The 21901-nt window shown below is 33.9% G+C and overlaps 1 protein-coding gene across 1 annotated transcript; it reads left to right on the top strand.

The window, feature by feature from the left end:
- Positions 1-20685: 20685 nt before the first annotated feature.
- Positions 20686-21193, top strand: LOC307184867 (TOMM20-like protein 1; the record flags this gene model as incomplete). Its single annotated transcript, XM_079918636.1, has 3 exons — positions 20686-20791; positions 20893-20986; positions 21040-21193. 3 exons carry the CDS (start codon positions 20686-20688, stop codon positions 21191-21193), a joined length of 354 nt encoding a protein of 117 aa, XP_079774762.1.
- Between the last annotated feature and the right edge of the window lie 708 nt (positions 21194-21901).

Raw genomic sequence — 21901 nt, 5'->3', positions numbered from 1 at the left:
AGCTGAATAGGTAAAGCTAGGTGCTCTGGAAGCTTAATGGATAAGGCAAGGAGGGTTATTAAAGTGGCGAGTCTAGGCCGGAGAGGAAAGAAAGAAAACTTAATTGGGATGAGTGATCCAGAGACAAGAGCTCTCAATGAAGAAAAAATGTACAGAAATGTTAGCAAGGCATGTGTATGTTTTGTAGTGTGGATCCCACCTACCTCTGCAGCTGTGCTCTATAAGGGTACCTTGGTCTTAGTCCTGCTAAATGGCAAATGGAAGGCCATTCCATCCCTCTCTGCCTATGTTCACCTGGTTCTCTCTTCATTTCAGGTAGCAATCCCCTCCAAGATACTCCATCTTCTACAACTATGCACACTTCCTTCTCTCAAATCTATGTGATGACCAAGTCCTCCTATGTCTAGGACAGTGTGGGATACAGTATAGGCCTGCAATGAATGGTTGGTTGGATGAATGCAAGTATGAATATAAGTGCATGTGTATTTTTTATTTTCTTCTTTTCCTTCTTATTTTTTGTGTGGTTGGTTCTTCAAGTAATACACTTAACAATTAAGCTGAAATTCTCATGTTCATTAGGGACTATTTATGAAATAAAAATGTGATTATAAACAAGCGAGAAAAATGAATTTCCAAAGCAATTTTCCTGTACTTTGAAAACATCTTTACATTTTAATTAGAGCTCACATAAAAGCTGAACTACTACAACATTGAATATTGTAGTCACCACTCTCATTAAAAGAGTTATTAAGTTCCTAATTAGATGGGTTTATGTTCTAGATATTAGCAAAACATAAACAGCATTCTCATGTAGGACTGTATAATCTAAAATAAACTAATTGCACGTGTACCTTCATGCATGTATGCCCCTTTTTCATGTTGCATCACCTTTCTTGGATGACCTTTCCCACCCTATATGCTTACTAAAACCCTATTCAAAATTTAGCCTCAAAAACAAAAATTTATAGATTTCCCTGACCTTCCTTTGATTTTCATATTTAAACTCTAAACATTTTTTTCTCTTTCTCTTTGTAAGTCTTACAGACGTGCTTAACTAACTAGCAATAGTATCTGGCATAGAAATGCGGAGAAAAGTAGCTGGACAATAATTTAATTTTAGGGATTCCAAGTATATGTATAAATTAATTTGTATAATAATATCGATAACAACTAGCACTTTGCAACATGCTAAGTATCATATCTGTAGTTCTCATAAGAACCTTTTGATTTACATTTTATTTATATCTCCATTCAAGAAATGATGAAACTGATTTAGAGAGAGAATGAATAATTTTCCACGGGTTCTGTAGCTGGCAAGTAACAGCTCCAGGGTCTGAACCTGCTCTAAACGGCACCAAAGCCTATATTCTTTCTACCACATCTCATTGTTCCCCTAGAATCCAAATGTAGCTTCTTGAAATATCTACACATATGTTCTTGTGGAATTGAAATTTTGATAAGCATCTGTGATGGGCAAAATAATGATGAACAAAGATGCCCATGTTCTGATCACTGGAAGCTGTGTATATGGAATCTTACATGGTAAAAAGGACTTTTCAGCTGTGGTTAAGGATCTTGAGATGGGGCAGTTATATTAGATTATCCAGTGTCCCCAAGCAATCACAAGAGTTTTTATAAAAGAGAAGCAAGAGATCCAGAGTCAGAAAGATTTGAAGATGCTACATCCCTTGGCTAAGAGCCAAGGGATGCAGGTGACTTCTAGAGGCTGAAGAAGACAAAAGAACAAATTCTCCCTAGAGCATTCACAAAGAACTCAGAAGACATCTTGATATTAGTCTAGTAAACCCTCTGACTTCTGACCTCCAGACCTTTAAGATAATGAATTTATCATTATCATGCATACAAAACTTTGTTACTTTGTCCACAAAACTAGTCCCAGACCCTCATGCAATTTAGAGTTTTCACCTTTCAAAGCTGTTAATGATCATGTGAGCTGTGGCACCACAATTTTTTGAAACTATTGTTATGAAACCCAAAATGCTTCCAGTAGTTTATACAATTTTCAGAAAATAAATAAATAAATAAATTTTAAAAAGAAAATAATTTTAGGGAGGTGAAGCATAGTAAGGAATACAAAAAACAATATTTCTGAATACAAAGCAATATTTCCTTGCTTTGTCCTCAAAGAAAGCTTGTATTTATAAAATGCTACACCAAAAAATGTCATAATATTTGAGATGCTGTCAAAGGGATACTTAATTATGGAAAAATAATTATGGTAATTATGGTAAAAGATGGCAATGTGTTTTTTCAGGTCATGTCTTTTCTGTTTTCTTCAAAGATCATTTAAAATTAATTTGATGTTATTTGAATTAAACAATTGTAGCACTGGAAGTCACATACTTGCTTTCACATCCTAATGTGTTTTCATTATATTTTTCTTTAAAAGTCAACATATTTTCAAACTTATCTTTTATAAAAATATCACTGAATGGTAAATTTCAATAAAGTTTTAATCTAATAATATAGTTATCCTAGATTTCATAAATAAGTCAGGAATTGAGTGTGTCTCACTGTTTTAAACGTAGATCAATAGTGATTCTGTTGATATTTTCTGCAATTTGGATACTGATCGAAATAGTAATTGCAGCAGGAAAGTAGAACAGAAACAGACTGTAATACCATATATATTCATTGACTCTATATATAGTTGTTGAGCACAGTGCCAGGTATTGGGAGATACTCATGACTAAAAATATGAGTAGTTTCTACCCCCATAGTTAACCACTTTACAAGCTGGTAGATGGAAGATATTAACTAAATGACGGCACAGAGAAATGTGGAAATGCCAATGTTGAAATCATGGTTAAGGAGAGATGAATAATATTATAAGATCTTGAAATAGGGACACCTTTTGAGCAGAGCTCTAGTCAGGCATATCAGGAAAACCTCAGCACAGATGAGAAGAAAGGCAGTTCCCAAGCAAGAAAGGGAAGCAAAACCTCTCCAGGCAGAGGGAAACTGTACAAAGATAATAGACATTTGAAGAGAATGAGGGACAGAGAGATGGTCAGTCCAGCAGGAGTCAAGAGATTGCCAGGGAAATGAGGCCAAAATGAGGGAGTAGTTAACTAGGTAAAATACTGCTAAAGGGTAAACAGTGATGAGAATCTGAGATCATAAATAATTTTGCAGAAGCTGCTTCATTAACTGCTGAACAGAAGAATAGCATGAAACTGAAATACAACTAAGAGTAAAAGGTGAGGAAACAGAAACATCAATACCATATTGATTACTATTGTTTTGTAATATAGTTTCAATTCAGGAAGAGTGATGTCCCAGCTTTGTTGTTCTGTCTCAAGATTTCTTTGGCTATTTGAAATCTTTCATGTTTCCATACAAATTTTAAGATTGTATTTTCTATTTCTGTGAAAAGTGCCATTGGAATTTTGATACGGTTTGCTTTGAATCCGTAGATTGTTCTGGGTAACATAGACATTTTTACAGTATTTATTGGTTCAATCTATGAATATGGAAAATCTGTCCATTTATTTGTGTCAATTGCTTTCATCAATGTTTTCTAGTTTTTAGTGTTCAGGTTGTATTTCTAAGTATTTTATTATTTTTGATGCAATTGTAAATATAAGTGTTTTCTTAAGTTCTCTTTCTGCAAGTTCATTGTTAATGTATAAATATGCAACAGATTTTTGTATATTGTTTTTATACCACACAATTTTACTGAATTTGTTTATTAGTTTTAAAAGTTTTTTGGTGGAGTCTTTAGAGTTTTCCATGTATAAAGTCATGTTTTTTTTCTTTCCGCTTTGGATACCTTTTCTTTCTTTTTTCTGCCTAATTGCTCTGGCTAGAACTTCCAGTACTAAGAATGGAATTTGACCACTATCTTACACCATCCACAAAAATTAACTCAAAATGAATTAAAGACTTGAATATAAAACCAGAGCTATAAAATTCCTAGAAGAAAACATAGGTGGTAATCTCCTTTATTGTTGTTGGCAATACTTTTTCGGACATGACTCCTCAGGCAATGGCAACCAAAGAAAAAATAAACAAATGAGACTACATCAAACTAAAAAGCTTCTGCACAGCAAAGGAAACCATCAACAAAATAAAAAGAAAATTTACTGAATGGGAGAAGATATTTGCAAATCATATATCTGAAAAGAGGGGATATCAAAATATATAAAGAACTCATAGCCATCATTAAACAGTCTACAGGTAACAAATGCTGGAGAGGGTTTGAGGAAAAAGGAATCCCCCTACACTGTCGGTGGGAATGTAAATTGGTACAGCCACTATGGAGAACAGTATGGAGGTTCCTTAAAAAACAAAAATAGAGTTACCATATGATCCAGCAATCCCACTCCTGGGCATATATACAGAGAAAATTCTAATTTGAAAAGATACATGCACCCCAATGTTCATAGCAGCACTACTTACAATAGCCAAGACATTGAAGCAACCTAAATGTCCCTCGACAGATAAATGGATAAAGATGTGGTATATATACACAATAGGATACTACTCAGTCATAAAAAAGAAAGAAATAATGCCATTTGCAGCAACATGGATGGACCTAGAGATTATCATACTAAGTGAAGTAAGTCAGAGAAAGACAAATATCGTATGATATCACTTATATGTAGAATCCAAAAAAATGATACAAATGAACTTGTTTACAAAACAGAAAGAGACTCACAGACATAGAAAACAAACTTCTGTTTACCAAAGGGGAAATGGGGTAGGGGATGGATAAATTCAGAGTTTGGGATTAGCAGATACAAACTACTATATATAAAATAGATAAACAACAAGGTCCTATTATATAGCATAGGGAACTATGTGCAATATCCTACAATAAACCATAATGGAAAAGAATATGAAAATATATGTGTGTATATATATGTATGTGTAATATGTATATATGTATATATATATATATATATATGAGTAACCACAAGATATGATTTATTGAAATAAGGAATAAAGAGTAAAGGTGGACATACCATTAAATTGGAAGAAAGATAATGAGGTATACTTTGGAGATATTTATTTTGACCTTTTTATGAGACCTGGGATTGTAATATGCAGCAGAATGTTGAGTAAAATGAATCTCAAGGACAGAAGGAAATACTAATCTGCTGACATCTTTTTATCAAACATTAATTCAGAGTAAGTTTTTGATTGATAACATTGTAAGAGGTGAGATTTCTCATGAAGTAGAGTGATAAAATAAGGCTACCAAGGAATAAATGTGACTTCAATCTATTCTAGCAAATAAACTGAAATAAAAGATATGAAAGTTTCAGAGTATCAGATTTATCCATAAATAGCATTTGGTTACTGGAAGAGAAACTGAAATATAAACCTTTAATTCTTCAGCCAAACTATATAGTTATGGAAAATATCTAAATATCACTTAAAAATATACCTCATAAACAACTAGAATATGATGATTTTCTACAAATACATTCTATGAATGTACAAGACTGGAAAAGTGTATACACATTTGAAAAGGAATATGGATTACCTGGGTATTCTTGATAATAAAGGTTCTCCTTTAAAGCTACCCATAAATTAATTACTTTAGTTAAAAATCAAGTTCTGATTAAGATTCCAATTTTGTAATAAATCAAATATTTTGTTTTCTCTGATTGGACTAATAAATAGTCCATATCAAATTCATTTATGATGAAAGATAACTCTAACAAAGTCACTAATTTGCTTACTGTCTAATATATATTTAATAAAGTAGTATTTTCATGAATACATTATTATATAATGCTACATGGACATTTAGGTTATCATTTTAAATTTTTTATTCTCATAATTTAGGGTTTAAATGACTTCAGTTTCCTGAAGACAGATCTGTCTTGTAAATAACAGTATGGATAGTAGTCAACCTTTCCACAGACAAGGCAGAACATTCCTGTACTTTAATTGTGGTATTTGATATTTAGGGAAAATAATATAGGTTCATCAGTTTTTGCCAAGTTTTGCTATCAACTCACACCAGTCAGAATGGCCATCAACAAAAATTCTGCAAACAATAAATGCTGGAGAAGGTGTGGAGAAAAGGGAACCCTCCTACACTGTCGGTGGGAATGTAAATTGGTACAACCATATGGAAAACAGTATGGAGTTTCCTTAAAAAACTAAATATAGAACAACAATATGATCCAGCATTCCCACTCCTGGGAATATATCTGGAGAAAACCAACCACACTTCAAAAAGATACATGCACCCCAAAGTTCATCACAGCAGTATTTACAATAACCAAGACGTGGAAGCAACCTAAATTTCCATTGACAGAGGAATGAATAAAGAAGATGTGGTACATGTATACAATGGAATATTACTCAGCCATAACAAGAATGTCAATAATGCCATTTGCAGCAACATGGATGGACCTAGATATTATCATACTAAGTGAAGTAAGTCAGACAAAGACAAATATCTTATTATATCACTTACATGTGGAATCTAAGAAAAAATATTACAAAGGAACTTATTTACAAAACAGAAACAGACTCAGATCTCAAAATCAAACTTATGGTTACCAAAGGGGAAACGTGGGGGGAAGTGATAAATTAGGAGATTGGGATTAACATATCCACACTACTATATATAAAATAGATAACTAATAAGGACCTACTGTATAGCACAGGGAACTCTACTCAATATTCTTTAATGACTTATATGGGAAAGAACCTGAAAAAGAATGGATAGATGTATATGTATAACTGATTCACTTTGCTGTACACCTGAAACACAACATTGTAAATCAACTATATTCCAATAAAAATTTTGAAAAATATATATTAAAACTTACACATTTAAGGATTGAACCAGCTAATATAGTGAAATTCCCTTATTAAACTCAATGCATTGCAATATTTTTACTAAAATTCTATTCTTCTATGTTTTAATTTGAAGGCTAAATGAGAATTTGGTGAAAATTTGGATTTGACTTTGGCAAAAAACTGTTCTTTCATTATAAGAAAAAAAAAACACACACACAAACACACATATGCAAATCCAAGATACTTTATGGTGTATTTGATTATACCAAGATTATCAATACCCTCTTCTGAAATGGGAAATTTCAAGATAGTAAGTAATTAGTCTGTGTCTTATAATAATGTAGAACTAGAATGGGCCATTTGCTATCTTGAAGTACAAAAAAAAAAAAAACCCAAATAATAAACATAATGTCAGATGTTTAGAACTCAGAAACCATATTTCTTTGTCTCAGGAAGCCATTTCCTCTAACATACTAAAACTTTCAATAGTTTAAGAATCTCTGGTCTACTTATTCAATTCGTAAGATTTATTTGTGACAATTATTCTGTCACATAATCATCTGAAAATTTTGGTCAGTCTGCCAAATAGCTCTTAAGGGAGAGAAATTACTTTCATTTCCTAAAGCTTCCATCTAGGAGCTGCACAAGTGCTTAGAGCAAATCAGGAAAGAAAGCGCTCTTCTCATCAGCTCCAAGGAGTCTGTCCTGGGTTCCTCTCACTACTTGCTGCTGGGACCAGAACTAAGATGTGTCCCAAGGAAGATGGGGGGCTCCACAAGTCTGCTGTCACTGGGAGAACATTACTATTCCTGTTTTCCCTTTAGGTCCGTTTATGCTGCCCTCAATAACAGCTTCAATATACCAATCTTTAGAATACACAGTCAGAAGGAATGGTAAATCCTTCTATTGTCATAATCTCAAGACTTGCTCTAACATGTGCCACAGAAATAATCTTTCATCATGTAAAAGAACAGTACAATCCTGTTGACAAAGACCCCATGACAAATGACTCAAGATTGGCACAGGTCTTGGTTATTTTTTTCTTCTATTTAGATGCCTTGTACAAATATAAAAGCTTTTTAACCTCTCTGATAAAATTTTATCTTTAAAATTATTGGAATGTTTGCTGGAAGATGGGCCTTCTAGTACAAGTTAATGAAACACTATTTTGACTGTCATGGAAATTCAAGTCACCAAAGTGACAAAAGAAGATGTTAAAGGCGAATACAGAAGATTACGTAGTTGTGAAAAAAACTTAGCTCTCTTAATAATGAAAATACTGGGTTTTCTCAAGTAATCCAAGATCTGATAAAGACAACATGAAGCACAATAAATTATTTTGATAAGAAAATCTTTGCTGTCCAGGCAGATTACTTAAAAGGTAAAGAAAAATCTTTGTTTACAATTTCATGATAAGAACAGACCAATAATCTAATAAAACTTTGTCTTTTTAACAGACAGAAAACAAAATTTTAATTTTTCAAAAACTTAATTAAATCCATTCCAATCTGAGCCAGTTTGACCACACATAAAATTCCTTTCCCAAGATTTCTTTTCCACAAAGCTACAAGTTTTAAAAATATCCATTCAGACTTTGTCCTATGTTTTTCATTTTTTTCATTCCAGAACAGTCATTTTATTTGCCTTACCTACTTTTCATACATGATCATTTCTTCTATCCTGTTATTTCTAAGTAGTTTTAACTACATATATTTATTAGAATTCTTAATCCCTAGAATCCTTTATGCCTAGTGAAAACTAAGAAGTAAGTGATTGTGGACTGTAACACTAGAATTCTGTGAATTGGCAAATTCATAAATACATTTCATAATTTTTAGAAATATATTCTTCCTCATAGTAAATTTTTAGTGTATCATAAAACACGTTTACTAATAAAACCAAATATTTTAGTTCCTCTGTAAATGGAAGCCAAAGGTAGATAAACCTGTATTCAGTAGTTAATGTGTCAGTATTTTATCTTATTTGAAAATGATCTAGATATTCAAAGAATATCTCCCATTTAATTTATCTCAGTGTAACTTGAAGGTTTCAAATTACCAAAAAGATTTGGAAACTCTTTTTAAGTAGACCTAACATAAAGCATAATTATGGTTGAAAAAATCATTTATAAAGTTTTATCTTACATATATTTAATTTACTAATTAAAAATTATGTTTATTTGTAAAAATTTCACATTAAACAGCTAACCATTATCTTATCTTTTGTGTGGACAAATTTTATAACAGAGATAACATGAGCTTATTTGACTTTTAGTAAGCCTAGGTAGAATAAAAATTATATGTCTACATTATATTTATTACTGATAACTCTAAATACATGCCTATTTTAATTAAACCAACAAAAAATCTAGTTTTATTTATCAAAGATTATTCTAAATCATGTGACCTTAAAAACATTTGGGTTAGTTTTTATTTTTGAGACTGCTTAATTTATATAGCACTGGTTTACCTTTAAGTCAATTAAGTAGAGCTCTTTACAAATTAATTTTGGCAATAGCATTCAGAGATAGAAACACATCACACATCTATAACATATACACATAGACATACATAAACAGATGCAAACAGAGACCTTACAGCTTTCATTTAGAAAATTTAGCCATAAGACAGGTATGATAATGCAAAACTGAGCTTGGAAGAACAGCTGGATACACATTGTGTTTCTGACAGATGGAATAAGTTAGGGTTATCTTCTCACATGGCTTAAACTTTTTACTAATATTTTTGTTGTAGATTAAAAAAATTTTTCATTCATCTAGTTTCCAGGTAGCCTCCTTTTTTCCCCCTAATTTTAATTTTAGTTTTTCCTTGGTTGTTTAATGGAATAACAGGTACTAGTTTACTGGAGAAGCTCCGGGAGTCTTATCATCACTGGAAGGTGCCAACAGGAGGCACCACTAACTTGGTGGGCTTTTGTTTATAGTCTTATAGTCTCTTCAGAGTGTAAAGAAATTTGAGATAAAGGATCAACAGACTGTGGGTATTCAGGTAAAGAAAGATAGAGTGGAGTAGTAGGAGTCATATCAGACTTTTAGTTTTAGTTACCTCTTGTGTCTTAATTTTTTTTTAGCCTTTTGCAATGAATCTTCCAATGAAGCTATTTTGGAATCTTGAAGACTTTTGGAGGCTCCTGCATGCCAATTGAAATAGGCATCTCCTTCTGTTTGTCTGATTGGGGAACAATTATTTTCAAGTGCACTTCTTAAATGAACTATCTTTACTAACTGGAACATTCCCCATCATGACCATTGCAATTCTAGGTTGTCTTAGTAAGATTTTGCCATTTTTGTAGATGTCTACAGCTTCTAAGACCCCAGTTCTTAGACATAAAATATGCAGGTGTGCTGGAGGTTATATACCTTATTCTTTGTAAGTTGAGGATCCTATTTCTTTAGCTAAGCTTAGGGTCTCTTGGAGGATTAATACCTACGAAGGATATGCCACTGGGTAGGGGATTTTCTGGTGCTTTATAATATATCTTGTTGTATGGAAATTTTCTTCAGTTTGGTGGGTAACCTAGTGCAAATCTAACCCATTCAGTGACCAACTTAACCCAGCAAGGGAGGCTTAGAGTTATTACCACCTAACTATAACAACTTTTAAGTGCTCAACTAGTGTCCACCAATATTGTGTCTTTGGTTTCCAAGAATACCATAAGCAATAGATTTGCTATTTGTTTCATAAGATTTCATTATAGTAGCAGACTTCCTACTGGCTTTTAATAGTCAAAAGGCCTGCTTAGATTTTGATGTGCTGTTGGTCAAAAAGACTCCAAATATCTTGTCTTATTTCCCCAAGTCCCCCAGCAGTTTATGCTGTGGACGTACCTCAAAGTTTTGTGAGTCTCCTCACAGCTGCTATCTTGCTTGCTTTAGACTGAGGGGTACCCATTATTTCCTCTTGAAGTAACCCTCCTGAATTCAATCAGATTTACTGTTTCTAGATGCCTGAGCACAGTTCCTGAGACCTGTCAGGAGCTACCTCTCAAAGGCACTTACCTTGCAGAAGAGTTCTGCCAAAAACCCAATTGTAGGCCACTAAGTACACCATAAAAATCTAGAGCCTCTCACACATCTATTTTTACCCTGTGAAAAATCTAGGGTCTCTCACACCACATTTTCTACCTGGAAGGATTATGACAAACAAACTAAAAGAGCTCAGAACACAAAATATTGATAAGTAAAGCTTACCGAGGATTCCAGAGAGCAGCCGAAGAGGCTCAACAAAAAAGGGTGCTGAGGTATTTACAGGTGTGTGTAGGAGCCTTCCCCAGAATCTTTAGTAGCTGTCTTCAGGTCCCACCTCTTTGACAAAATTGTCAAATGAAAAAACTAAAGCAATTTAATAATGAATTTGATGTCCTTTATTCAAGGGAAAGCAATCCATAAATTGAGGGAGTACAGCACCTCATAAGCAGTGGAGCACTGTTCTCCAGGGATTTGGGACAACAACATTTTAAAGAGGTGAAGAGGCAATATGGAAATAGGGCATGGTTGGCTAGGAGGTCAGAGGTTTCCTGAGAAGGCTAGCAGGTCCTATTTCCTAGAGTAAGGTAAGCTAGCTAAAGCTGAGTTAGGTGGATTGTGATTGGTGTATATTAGGTTTTTCTGACAGGTGTTTTCCATAAGTGCAGACTCTGGGGCAGCTGCCGTTTTGTGGGTCCTGATATACAAATTAACTGTGCTGGCCCCATGTGTAAAAGATCCTCTGATGATTCTCAGTGCTCTTTTAAAAATCTGAGTAATTATCCTAAGAACCTATTTCAGAGACGTGGGAGTATATGTCACATATAAGATATGTGATTTTCAGTGAGATACAGAAATTTGTAGAAAGCTACGAAACTATGAAAGTTTTAAAAAGATCATTGTGCAAGAGAAAGAAGGCTCAGAATTCTTAGGAAGTATTTCCTCCAAAAGACACAATAGTATCAGATTTTTACTGAACCACTATGGTTATGCTTTGGAAAGACTCATATATCAAGGGAGAAAGTTGAAACCGGCCTTTCAAGGACTTAGAATCACAATTATTGACTTAGTTGCAATTGTTTCTGTGCCTTCCTATATTTCAAATATGTGCACATGTGAGACAGTGATTGGACACACCACTCAGTATTTTTATATTTGGTAAGAGCACCAAAAGATTTTGCCTACTTTTCTAGGACAAGCTTCACACTATGCAGAGCAATTTCAATATTAAGGCTGATCATCTGTCCAGAGATGGCCATTAAACTCACAGACCAAATCTGGAAAACATTTGTAAGTATTTAGCCACTCCTGAATAGCTTTCACAGCTAGCTAAATTATTTTCTCCAAGTGGTAATTGTTTCATTGTCCCAAGACATTTAAGGCTATTAAAGTCTAATGACCCAAGTCTTGTTTTTCCTATAAAGGTGGAAACTTTTTTTGATGCTTTAGCTTTTCCTTTATTAGTGTTTAACTGGCTACCAGTTTTACAAAATACACAATTATATCTATCTATAGAGCACAAATCCAATAAATTCAGTGAAGTCATGGGTTTGGAAAAGTTATATTTTTGGTTCATTATTGACTTTACTGAAAATGTTTTATATACTGAAAATAGTCATTTTCATGTTCAAATGCAAGAGGTAAGGGTACAATCAAGTGATCTGAAAACCCACATTTAGCACTCCTATTTTTCTGGTTTATTTTACTACTAAGATTTTTAGTGTGTACTTTACCAAAGATTTTTGGCCTATTTTGGTAAAACCCTTTGTCACAATCTTGAAAAAGTGGTATTCTCTGGATACCATTTTATGATTTTCAGCTAATTGCTTTCAGCTAATTACTCTCTTATAAGAGTACAAATATGGTACAGACTTTCTTATTTGCATTTTTCCCCTCTATGGAACACTTTGTTTTCCATCCTGTGAAAAAAGAATGTTATAAATGGTATTTAGCCAAATTAAAATTTAAAAGAAAACATGACAGAAGATTGAATGAATGAAAAAACAATTTTGGTAATTACACTGGAAATCCATTTAAATTCTCCTTTTACTATGTTTAATTTTAGATATTTTAACTTTTTATGTAACACTAGCTCAAATATTGTCCTAACTAAAAAGAGAATCCAATGGACAAATGTAAATAAAATCACCCTATTATTAACCAAAGTAGCACAGATGAAAAATGAGGAAAACATAGAGTTCAAGCTAAATGCTACACTTCTGTATTTTTCCTGGAGAAAATAATCAGGAAAAAATATGCATGTTTATTCTTTCTTTTATGGGTTAATCATTTAAATTCTCATTAATAAAATTATCAATTTTGAGTGAAAACCAAATACACTCTAATTATACCCATTATATTTTATTAGCACCAGTAGAAAAGAACAAACACCAAATCCAACATTAGCTTGAATTGTAAGGTATATTTATGAAAAATAATTATATCTAAATTTTTAGAGCACTTTCTAAATCTTACTAGGCTGCTTAAGTTGAATGCTTATTATATTGCCTTAAGCTTATGCAATATTTTTACTTATCATTCACTGTTTTGATGTTTGGAGAAAAAAGCATAAAGAATATTATTTTTAGCCAAATTCATTACTTTTTTCCAATCACTTATTGTTATTTATTCAACAAATGTTTACTTGTATTTCTACTAAGTGGCAGTTATCATATTGTTACCAAACTCAGGTTCGGCTGTTGCCACTCAAAAGCCAATACTCAAGAGACAAGTGTTGGTGGAAAGGAAAGGTTGGAGGTAGGCAATCTGCGTAGAAGGCAGACCCAAGTCCAAGAATCAACTTCAAAGATTCTGTGAGACAGTGAAAGTTTTTAAAGGGAGAAAGCAGAAGTTAATTACAGGTAATCATTTGGGGAGGGAGTCAGAGTCTTCATTATCTTCTACTGTGTGCAGACTTTCTTCTGATTGGTTGGTGCTGAGGTAACAGTGCAGTGTTCCAGGAATCTTGTGCTCAGCCTGAAGTTACCACCCTCCACCTGTGTGGGGGCCTTAGTTTCTGCAAAAGAACTCAAATATATTGTTATGTATATTCCTTGAGGGGGAACCAGGACCCTGCTTTATCCCTGAACTATTGTTTCTTGACTGTTCCTCCTCTGTTTCTTCATTCCCCTCCTTCCCTGATAAACAACTGTTTGAATCTGATCTTTGGAACTCAGGGAAGGTCAGGGAGGCTGAATGAATCTTATTTCCTACAAATAAGAATCAGGGGACCTGGAAAGCATTTGTACGTGGGAGGGCCCCACAGGGTCCTGCTCAATTTCAATATTAAATACTGAGTATATGTTGATGGAATAGAAAATGCTGCCATTTGAAATTAGTGACAAACCCATTATGATAATACAGTGAAATGACTTTAATACAATAAAAATACTTCAGTAATTTCAGACCAAGGCAGTTTTCACTTAGTGGTCAAAAAACACTACTTTGACAGAAGAAATACAAACAAGGAGTTAATGAAATTTTACTCTGGTGTTTGAGAAACCATAACTGAAACTTTGTGTTCAAGTTTGCAATTTTTTTTATAACTGGTTCAGCTGACATAATCAGCAAGAACTCACTATTACTAAACATGGAAACTCCAGTTTTAAAGTATGGCTAAAAAGTTAGACTTGCTTCCAATACCACATGGTTATAACAAGGTAAAAATTTCTAACATATGGTACAGCTCCTAAATGTGTGAGTTTAGGTTAATGTTGAAAATTAATCCTAACAACTGCCATTTTTCAATATTTGAAAATCTCACAAACAGGCCTGACAAAACAATATAAATTGAAGAATTCTCAAGAGGGAAGTTTCCTGAGGCACAATATGGGGAAAACTGACATAGCAGATAGCCACATATTTAATGGGCCTTAATATCCAGGTCCAATAGAAACAAATCATAAAATTTCAGTTAAAATTCCCACCATGTCTTCATTGGACTGTGGTTCTGAGGAAACTTCTGAGGTGAAAATAAAAGCTGTATGAACATCAATTAAAACGGAAAAAGTAATTAGTTTTAAATGGCCAAGAAATCCCTATATATTTATAGCATGTTGTTATTATCCTCTCTTTAGGCCCATATTCTTGAAACTGAGCAGGGCCCTGCAGGACCCTCCCAGGTACAAAAGCCTTTCTGTGTCCCCTATTTATTTTTTGTAGGAAAAAGGCTTCAGCCTCCTAGACCTTCCCTGAGTTCCAAAGGGCAGATCCCAACAGTTACTAATTATGGAAGTGAGGAAATGCAAAATCAAAGAGAAAACAGTCAATAAACAATAGTGAAATGATAAAGCAGGGTCCTAGTTCCTCTTCAATGGATATACATAATATTCTGACACCTATCTTTAAGTTCTATAGGAACTAAGGCCCCCACCCATGTGGAAAGTAACTTTAGGTTGAGCACAAGATTCCTGGAACACCACCTTAATACCTCACCACCAACCAATCAGAAGAAAGTCACACACCCTGCAGCCCTCACCCCAAATTTTATCTTTGAAAACTCTTCCCTGAAAACCATTGGGGAATGTGAGTCTTTTGAGCATGAGCCACCTGTACTCCTTGCTTGGCCCTTGCAATAAACCTTTCTCTGTGTTAAACTTTGATGGTTTGGCTCGTTTGCCCTCACTGTGCATGAAGCACACAAATTTGGGTTCGACAACATTCTTCATATATACAAAATGTCCATTGTGATATCCTACACTAATCAGAAATGTAATTGGTCCAATTTTCCCATTTCAATTAGACAGTAATGTAGCAAAATGCTCTTGTAAATACCATGGAATAAATATATCTATTTGCTACTATGACTAATGAGAAAACAGAGTCTGTGGCTTGTTGTTTTACATACGTATCTATAAATTCTATGTATACATATATAACAAAATATATATGTTTATATATTTATATATAAATGTAAACATATGTTTATAAATAAACATGTGTATATGTATACACTTGTGTCAATCCAGAGACAAATCTACAAAACAGAAGACATTTATTTCAAAAAATGAATTCATTACTATTTCTTAACTCTATAATTTACCCCTAAAGTCTTTGAGGCCTTCAGAATTAGAGTAACTTTAAAGGTATTATTTTTTGTGTGTATTTTTTTTCCTATATTTAATTTCTTAAATCTAAAGCTACGACCCTAACCAATTTAATTCCTTATAAACACAAACTGGAATACTTAGATATACTTTTTGGGCTGGCTAACACCAGAGTACTACAAAACATAGATTTGAAATGGATTGCTAAAGTTTATTAGGTTTATTTTTTTCAACAGAAACAATAAAAAGTAAATTTTTAAGAAAATGATTATCCATAAGGTTGTTGAATTTAAAAGTTAGAAGATGAAAATTAAATAAAAAACTAATTGGTATTTATGCATGTTTGTAAAGTTTTCTTCATTTAAACTGAATAAAATTAAAATATAAGAAGTGAAAAAAGTCATCTAAACTAAAACAGGGAATGCCTCCAGTCTCAGCACAAATGTATTAGTTGAAATAGAGTTTGGAGCAAACTGAAGAGGATAGTAGAAATGATACTAAGTTCCCACTCAAAGATATGATAAAATTTGTGGGAAGAAATTCCAAAAGACCTTCCAAACACTTTTCAACATAGAGTAATAAGAATTGTGTATGTGTGTGTTGTACAGAAGACATAGGATGATATCTTTTCCATCTATTTCATCAGGAATAGGGTAGTGGGACAAAAGAACAACAGGAAAAACTGCCAGACTACACACCACCATTTTTGCCTATTGACTTAGATCCCTAAATAAGAAAGATAAGATTGAATGGTAAGGGTGGAGAGCAGGTAACTGTGTAAACACCTTATTTATCAAAATTATAGTGGTAGACCATAAGAAAGCTCTGAGTTGGAAGGTAGATAAAATAAATTTAAATTTAATTCTGTCATCTCACCCCAAAGTGAGTCAAGGCACACACTCACCACTTTGTGGATGGAAAGGAGTAGAGATGTTCAAACAATTTTGATAGTATTTAGAGAAACTCAAAGAAAAGTTTCACAGACTGCCATTAACCATATCCATAGGTTCTTCCCTCCCCTCACAGGCAGGTAAATGTCTGAATAATGACTATACAACAGATATTCTTCAGTAAAGTTATTAGTTATATTCAAATAGGACCTAGGTAAATATGGAGAGAGTCAAGAAGAACCCATATACATGATCTTCAGACAGACAGCTTATCTAGATATTAGTTGCTTCTGATCAAAAATCAACAACAAAAACAAAAATGAGTAACAACAAAATAAATGGGGACTATGGATCATTTTCTATAGAAATGGGGAAAAGAGGCAAGAAGGAGGAAGAGTAGAAGGATGAGGAAAATTTAAAGTCTTGCAAATAATACATTTTTAAAATGCTTAGAAGTTAATGTAGCAATTAAAATATAATTTTAAACAATCTGTATTATCCACCACTGCCACCCCAATACTTAAAGAAACTGTGAAATCTGAAATATTAGATATTTGGGAAACTGAATGTAAAAGAGATAGATAATGAAGAAAATTATTAAGAAGAAAGGACATCAATGTCTGAGAAAAAAATCTAACAAAGATCCAGACATAATGAATAATTAGAAGACCACAGTTAGATTCAAAACACAAAAAATATCAATGTGATATATACAAAGCATATTTTAAATAATGTGTAGCCCTAACTTTTCAGGTGATTACATAGGGATAAAAGTAAATAATGTTGAAATTCAATTCAAGATGATGGAAAAATAATGGTATTCAAAACCAAATAAAAGAAATATGAATGAATAAATAGTGAGAAAGAGTTTAAAAACCAAAATATGACAAATCCTAGAACAGGAAAGGAAGTAAACGGTTGTATGGAAGTGGAAAGTAGATGACACATTGGATACAATGTAGAAAGAATAAACAACTTTAAGAAATAAAGAATGACAAGTAAAAAATCATCATTTTCACAAGAAATTAAAAGAAGTATTAAAGAACATTACTTAAAGTAGTTAATTTAAGCATCTTGCTAAAAGTGACAAATATCTATGAGTAGGAAATGGGGAATGGCTTGACTACAAAGGACCAGTGTAAGAGAATTTGGGGGGCAATAAAATTGTTTTGTATTATGACTGTGGTGATGGATATATGAATATGTGAGTGTGTCAGAACTCATAGAACTCTAATGGCACAGTGGATTTTACTGTATATGAAGTTATAAAAACTTCAGCGAGGTGTGAGGAGAATGCCAGTGGAATACTAACTATAAAAAAACAGACTTACTGTATTACAAATAAATAACAAAACCACATTGATAGGGGTGGGGAAGAAAAAGATAAAATTAATTGATCTGGGAAAACATTATTTTGATTGGAATCTTTAAAACTAAACACAAGGATACAGGAATAAAAGAGTTAGTGAGATCTGAATCATGGCCTGTGCTCCTCTACAAAAGTATTTGTCCTAGAGGGGCCACAATGACTTGGAGAAAGGAGCAACTTTTTCCAATTTGTAAAAACGAATTGTCACTTGTCAAGATATGTCCTTGGATAATCAAAAATTCTATATGGATAAAGGTGGTCTTCCATAAGAATGGGAAGAAAAGTTCATAAATCTTCATTTCATTGTGGTGTAGGAAAGACGATACAGGCATAAAAGCAATGGAAATATGATTACAGGAAGATATCAATAAGTTAATTATATCTGAAACTGCAATTTAAAGAAGTATTGGGACAAAACTCATAAAATTCCCTTAATTAAGTTGGGGTAACATATTTTTCTTCTTTGAAATTATCCATGCAAATTAGTAAATATAATTCTAAAATTAAGAACCTACTTAATTTTGTTTAACCTGATTCAAGTGTTGTACACAGAAAACTATTTGAAATAAACACATCAAGATATTAACAGGTGTTATACCTGAGTAAAGATTTATGGGGGATTGTGATTGTTTGCTTTCCTTCCTTTTTTCCTTTTCCAAATTTTCTACAATTTTCAGACAAAAGTGAATAAGCTGAAGAATTTCTACCATCACAAATTAATTTTGGAACAATATTTCCAAAATCGTATGTCTTTTTAAAAGAATATTGTAATGTAAAGGTTTGAAACTTTTTATTGCCATATGTTATGGACCGAACGTTTGTGTCCTCTTCAGATTCAGTCACTGTTTGCAGATGACGTGATATTATATATAGAAAATCCTAAAGAAACTACCAGAAAACTACTAGAGCTCATCAATGAATTCAGTAATGTTGCAGGATATAAAATTAATACACAGAAATCTCTTGCATTTCTATATATTAAAAATGAAAGATCAGAAAGAGAGATTAAGGAAACAATCCCATTTACCATCACATCAAAAAGAATAAAATACCTAGGAATAAAACTACCTAAGGAGGCAAAAGACCTGTACTCCAAAAACTATAAAATGCTGATGAAAGGAATCGAAGATGACACAAACAGATGGAAAAATATACCATGTTCTTAGATTGGAAGAATCAATATTGTCAAAATGACCATACTACAGCTACATGTAAAAGAATGAAATTAGAACATTCTTTAACACCACACACAAAAATAAACTCAAAATGGATTAAAGACCTAATGTAAGACCTGATTCTGTAAAAAACTTAGAGGAAAATATTGGAAGAACACTCTTGGACATAAATCACAGAAATAACTTTTACGATCCATCTCCTAGAGTAATGGAAATAAAAACAAAAATAAAAAATGGGACCTAATTAAACCCAAAAGCTTTTGTACAGCAAAGGAAACCATAAAGAAAATGAAAAAAACAACCCACAGAGTGGGAGAAAATATTTGCAAATGATGAGACTGACAAGGGATTAATCTCCAAAATCTACAAATAGCACATGCAGCTCAATATCAAAAAAATAAACAACCCAATCCAAAGATGGGTGGAAGACCTAAACAGACATTTCTCCAAAGAAGACATACACATGGCTAAGAGGCACATGAAAAGATGATCAACATCGCTAATTATTAGAGAAATGCAAATCAAAACTACAATGAGATATCACCTCTCACTGGTCAGAATGGCCATCATCAAAAAGTATAGAAACAATAAATGCTGGAGAGGGTGTGGAAGAAACGGAACCCTCCTACACTTTTGGTGGTAATGTAAATTGGTACAGCCACTATGGAGAACAATGCGGAGGTTCCTTAGAAAACTAAAAACAGAACTACCATATGATCCAGCAATCCCACTCCTGGGCATATATCCAGAGAAAACCATGGTTTGAAAGGATACATGCACCCTAATGTTCATTGCAGCACTGTTCACAATAGCCAAGACATGGAAGCAACCTAAATGTCCATCGACAGAGGAATGGATAAAGAAGACGTGATACATATATACAATGGAATATTACTCACCATTACAAAGAATGAAATAATGCCATTTGCAGCAACACAGATGGACCTGGAGATTATCATACTAAGTGAGGTAAGTCAGACAGAGAAAGACAAATATCATATGATATTGCTTATGTATGGAATCTTACAAAAATGATATAAATGAAATTGTTTACCAAACAGAAACAGACTCACAGGCTTAGAGAACAAACTTATGGTTACCAAAGGGGAAAGGTGGGGAGGAGGGATAAATTGAGAGTTTGGGATTGATATATACACACCACTGTATTTAAAATAGATAACAAGGACCTACTGTATAGCACAGGGAACTCTGCTAATATTCTGTAATAACCTAAATGGGAAAAATAATTTGAAAAAGAATAGATACATGTATATGTATAACTGAATCACTTGGCTGTACACCTGAAACTAACACAACATTGTTAATCAACTATATTCCAATATAAGATAAATATTTTAAAAGTATCCGGCCAGCCGGGGTCCCCGCGCTCGTGGGCCTGCACCTAACGCACGGCTCGTGGGATGCCCGCGGTGGGATGCCTGCGGCCGGATGTCCTGCATCTGCAGTCCTTGGCCTCCTGGCAGCCCGTGGCACCATCGCCTTCCTCAGCTACAGCGTCTACTTCGACTGGAAGAGGCATGGTGACCCCGCGTTCAAGCTCCGCCTGCAGGAAAAAAGAAGAGCCCGGCAGCAAAAGGTTGAGGGACGGGGCACCAAGGTGCAGTGCTTTAGTGACGCCGAGGTGGCGTTACATTGTGGGATCCAGCAAAGAATGAAAAATTACAACTTTTTCTGCAAGAGGTACGAATGGGAGAACTTTGGTTATACAGAGATTTTTTCCCTTATAGATTATTACAAGATATTGATTATAGTTCCCTGTGCTATACAGAGAGCATCAAATGGGGGTCAAACATCTCAGAAATGCCCTTTTGGTGTGTGGGCAACCACAGGAACCTCTGAAAGTTTTCAAACACACACTTCCTCCTAAGGTATTTGAGATGCTGTTGCACAAAATTCCCCTTATCTGCCAGACCCACAGCTAAGAGCTAACAGTCAGGGGACTTCGCTGGTGGCGCAGTGGTTAAGAATCCACATGCAGTGCAGGGGACATGGCTTTTAGCCCTGGTCCGGGAAGATCCCACATGCCGCGGAGCAACTGAGCCTGCGAGCCACAACTACTGAAGCCGGCGAGCCTAGAGCCCGTGCGCCACAACTACTGAGCCTGCCGGCCATGACTACTAAAGCCCATGCACCTAGAGCCTGTGCTTCGCAACAAGAGAAGCCACCACACTGAGAAGCCGGCGCACCACAACCAGAGAAAGCCCGCGCACAGCAACGAAGACCCAACACAGCCAAAAATAAATAAATTTTTTAAAATTAATTTATTAAAAGAAAAAGAAAAAAAAGAGCTAACAGTCAGCAATTTTCTTAAGTCTGCCTCTATCTCCAAAGCTCTTCTCTGTAGTCACCAGTATCAAGGTTTTGGTATACCTAAATGAAGGCAATTGATCCTAGAAAATATTGGAGATGACTGAGTGAATAAATTTTAAAAAATTTAAAAAATAAATAAATAAAAAACTAAATTAATAAAATTAATTTAGAAAAAAACTATTCATATGTTGAAACCCTGACACCCCCTGCGTGAGTGTGACTGTATTTGGAGATGGGCCTCTAAAGAACTAATTAACATTAAATGAGGTCATAGGGCGGGGCCCTGACTCAATAGATTTAGTGTCCTTATAAGAAGAGAC

This window comes from Stenella coeruleoalba (genome assembly GCF_951394435.1).
Source record: "Stenella coeruleoalba genome assembly, chromosome: 3".
Lineage (NCBI taxonomy): Eukaryota > Metazoa > Chordata > Mammalia > Artiodactyla > Delphinidae > Stenella > Stenella coeruleoalba.
This window is presented reverse-complemented; position numbering and strand designations above follow the sequence as displayed.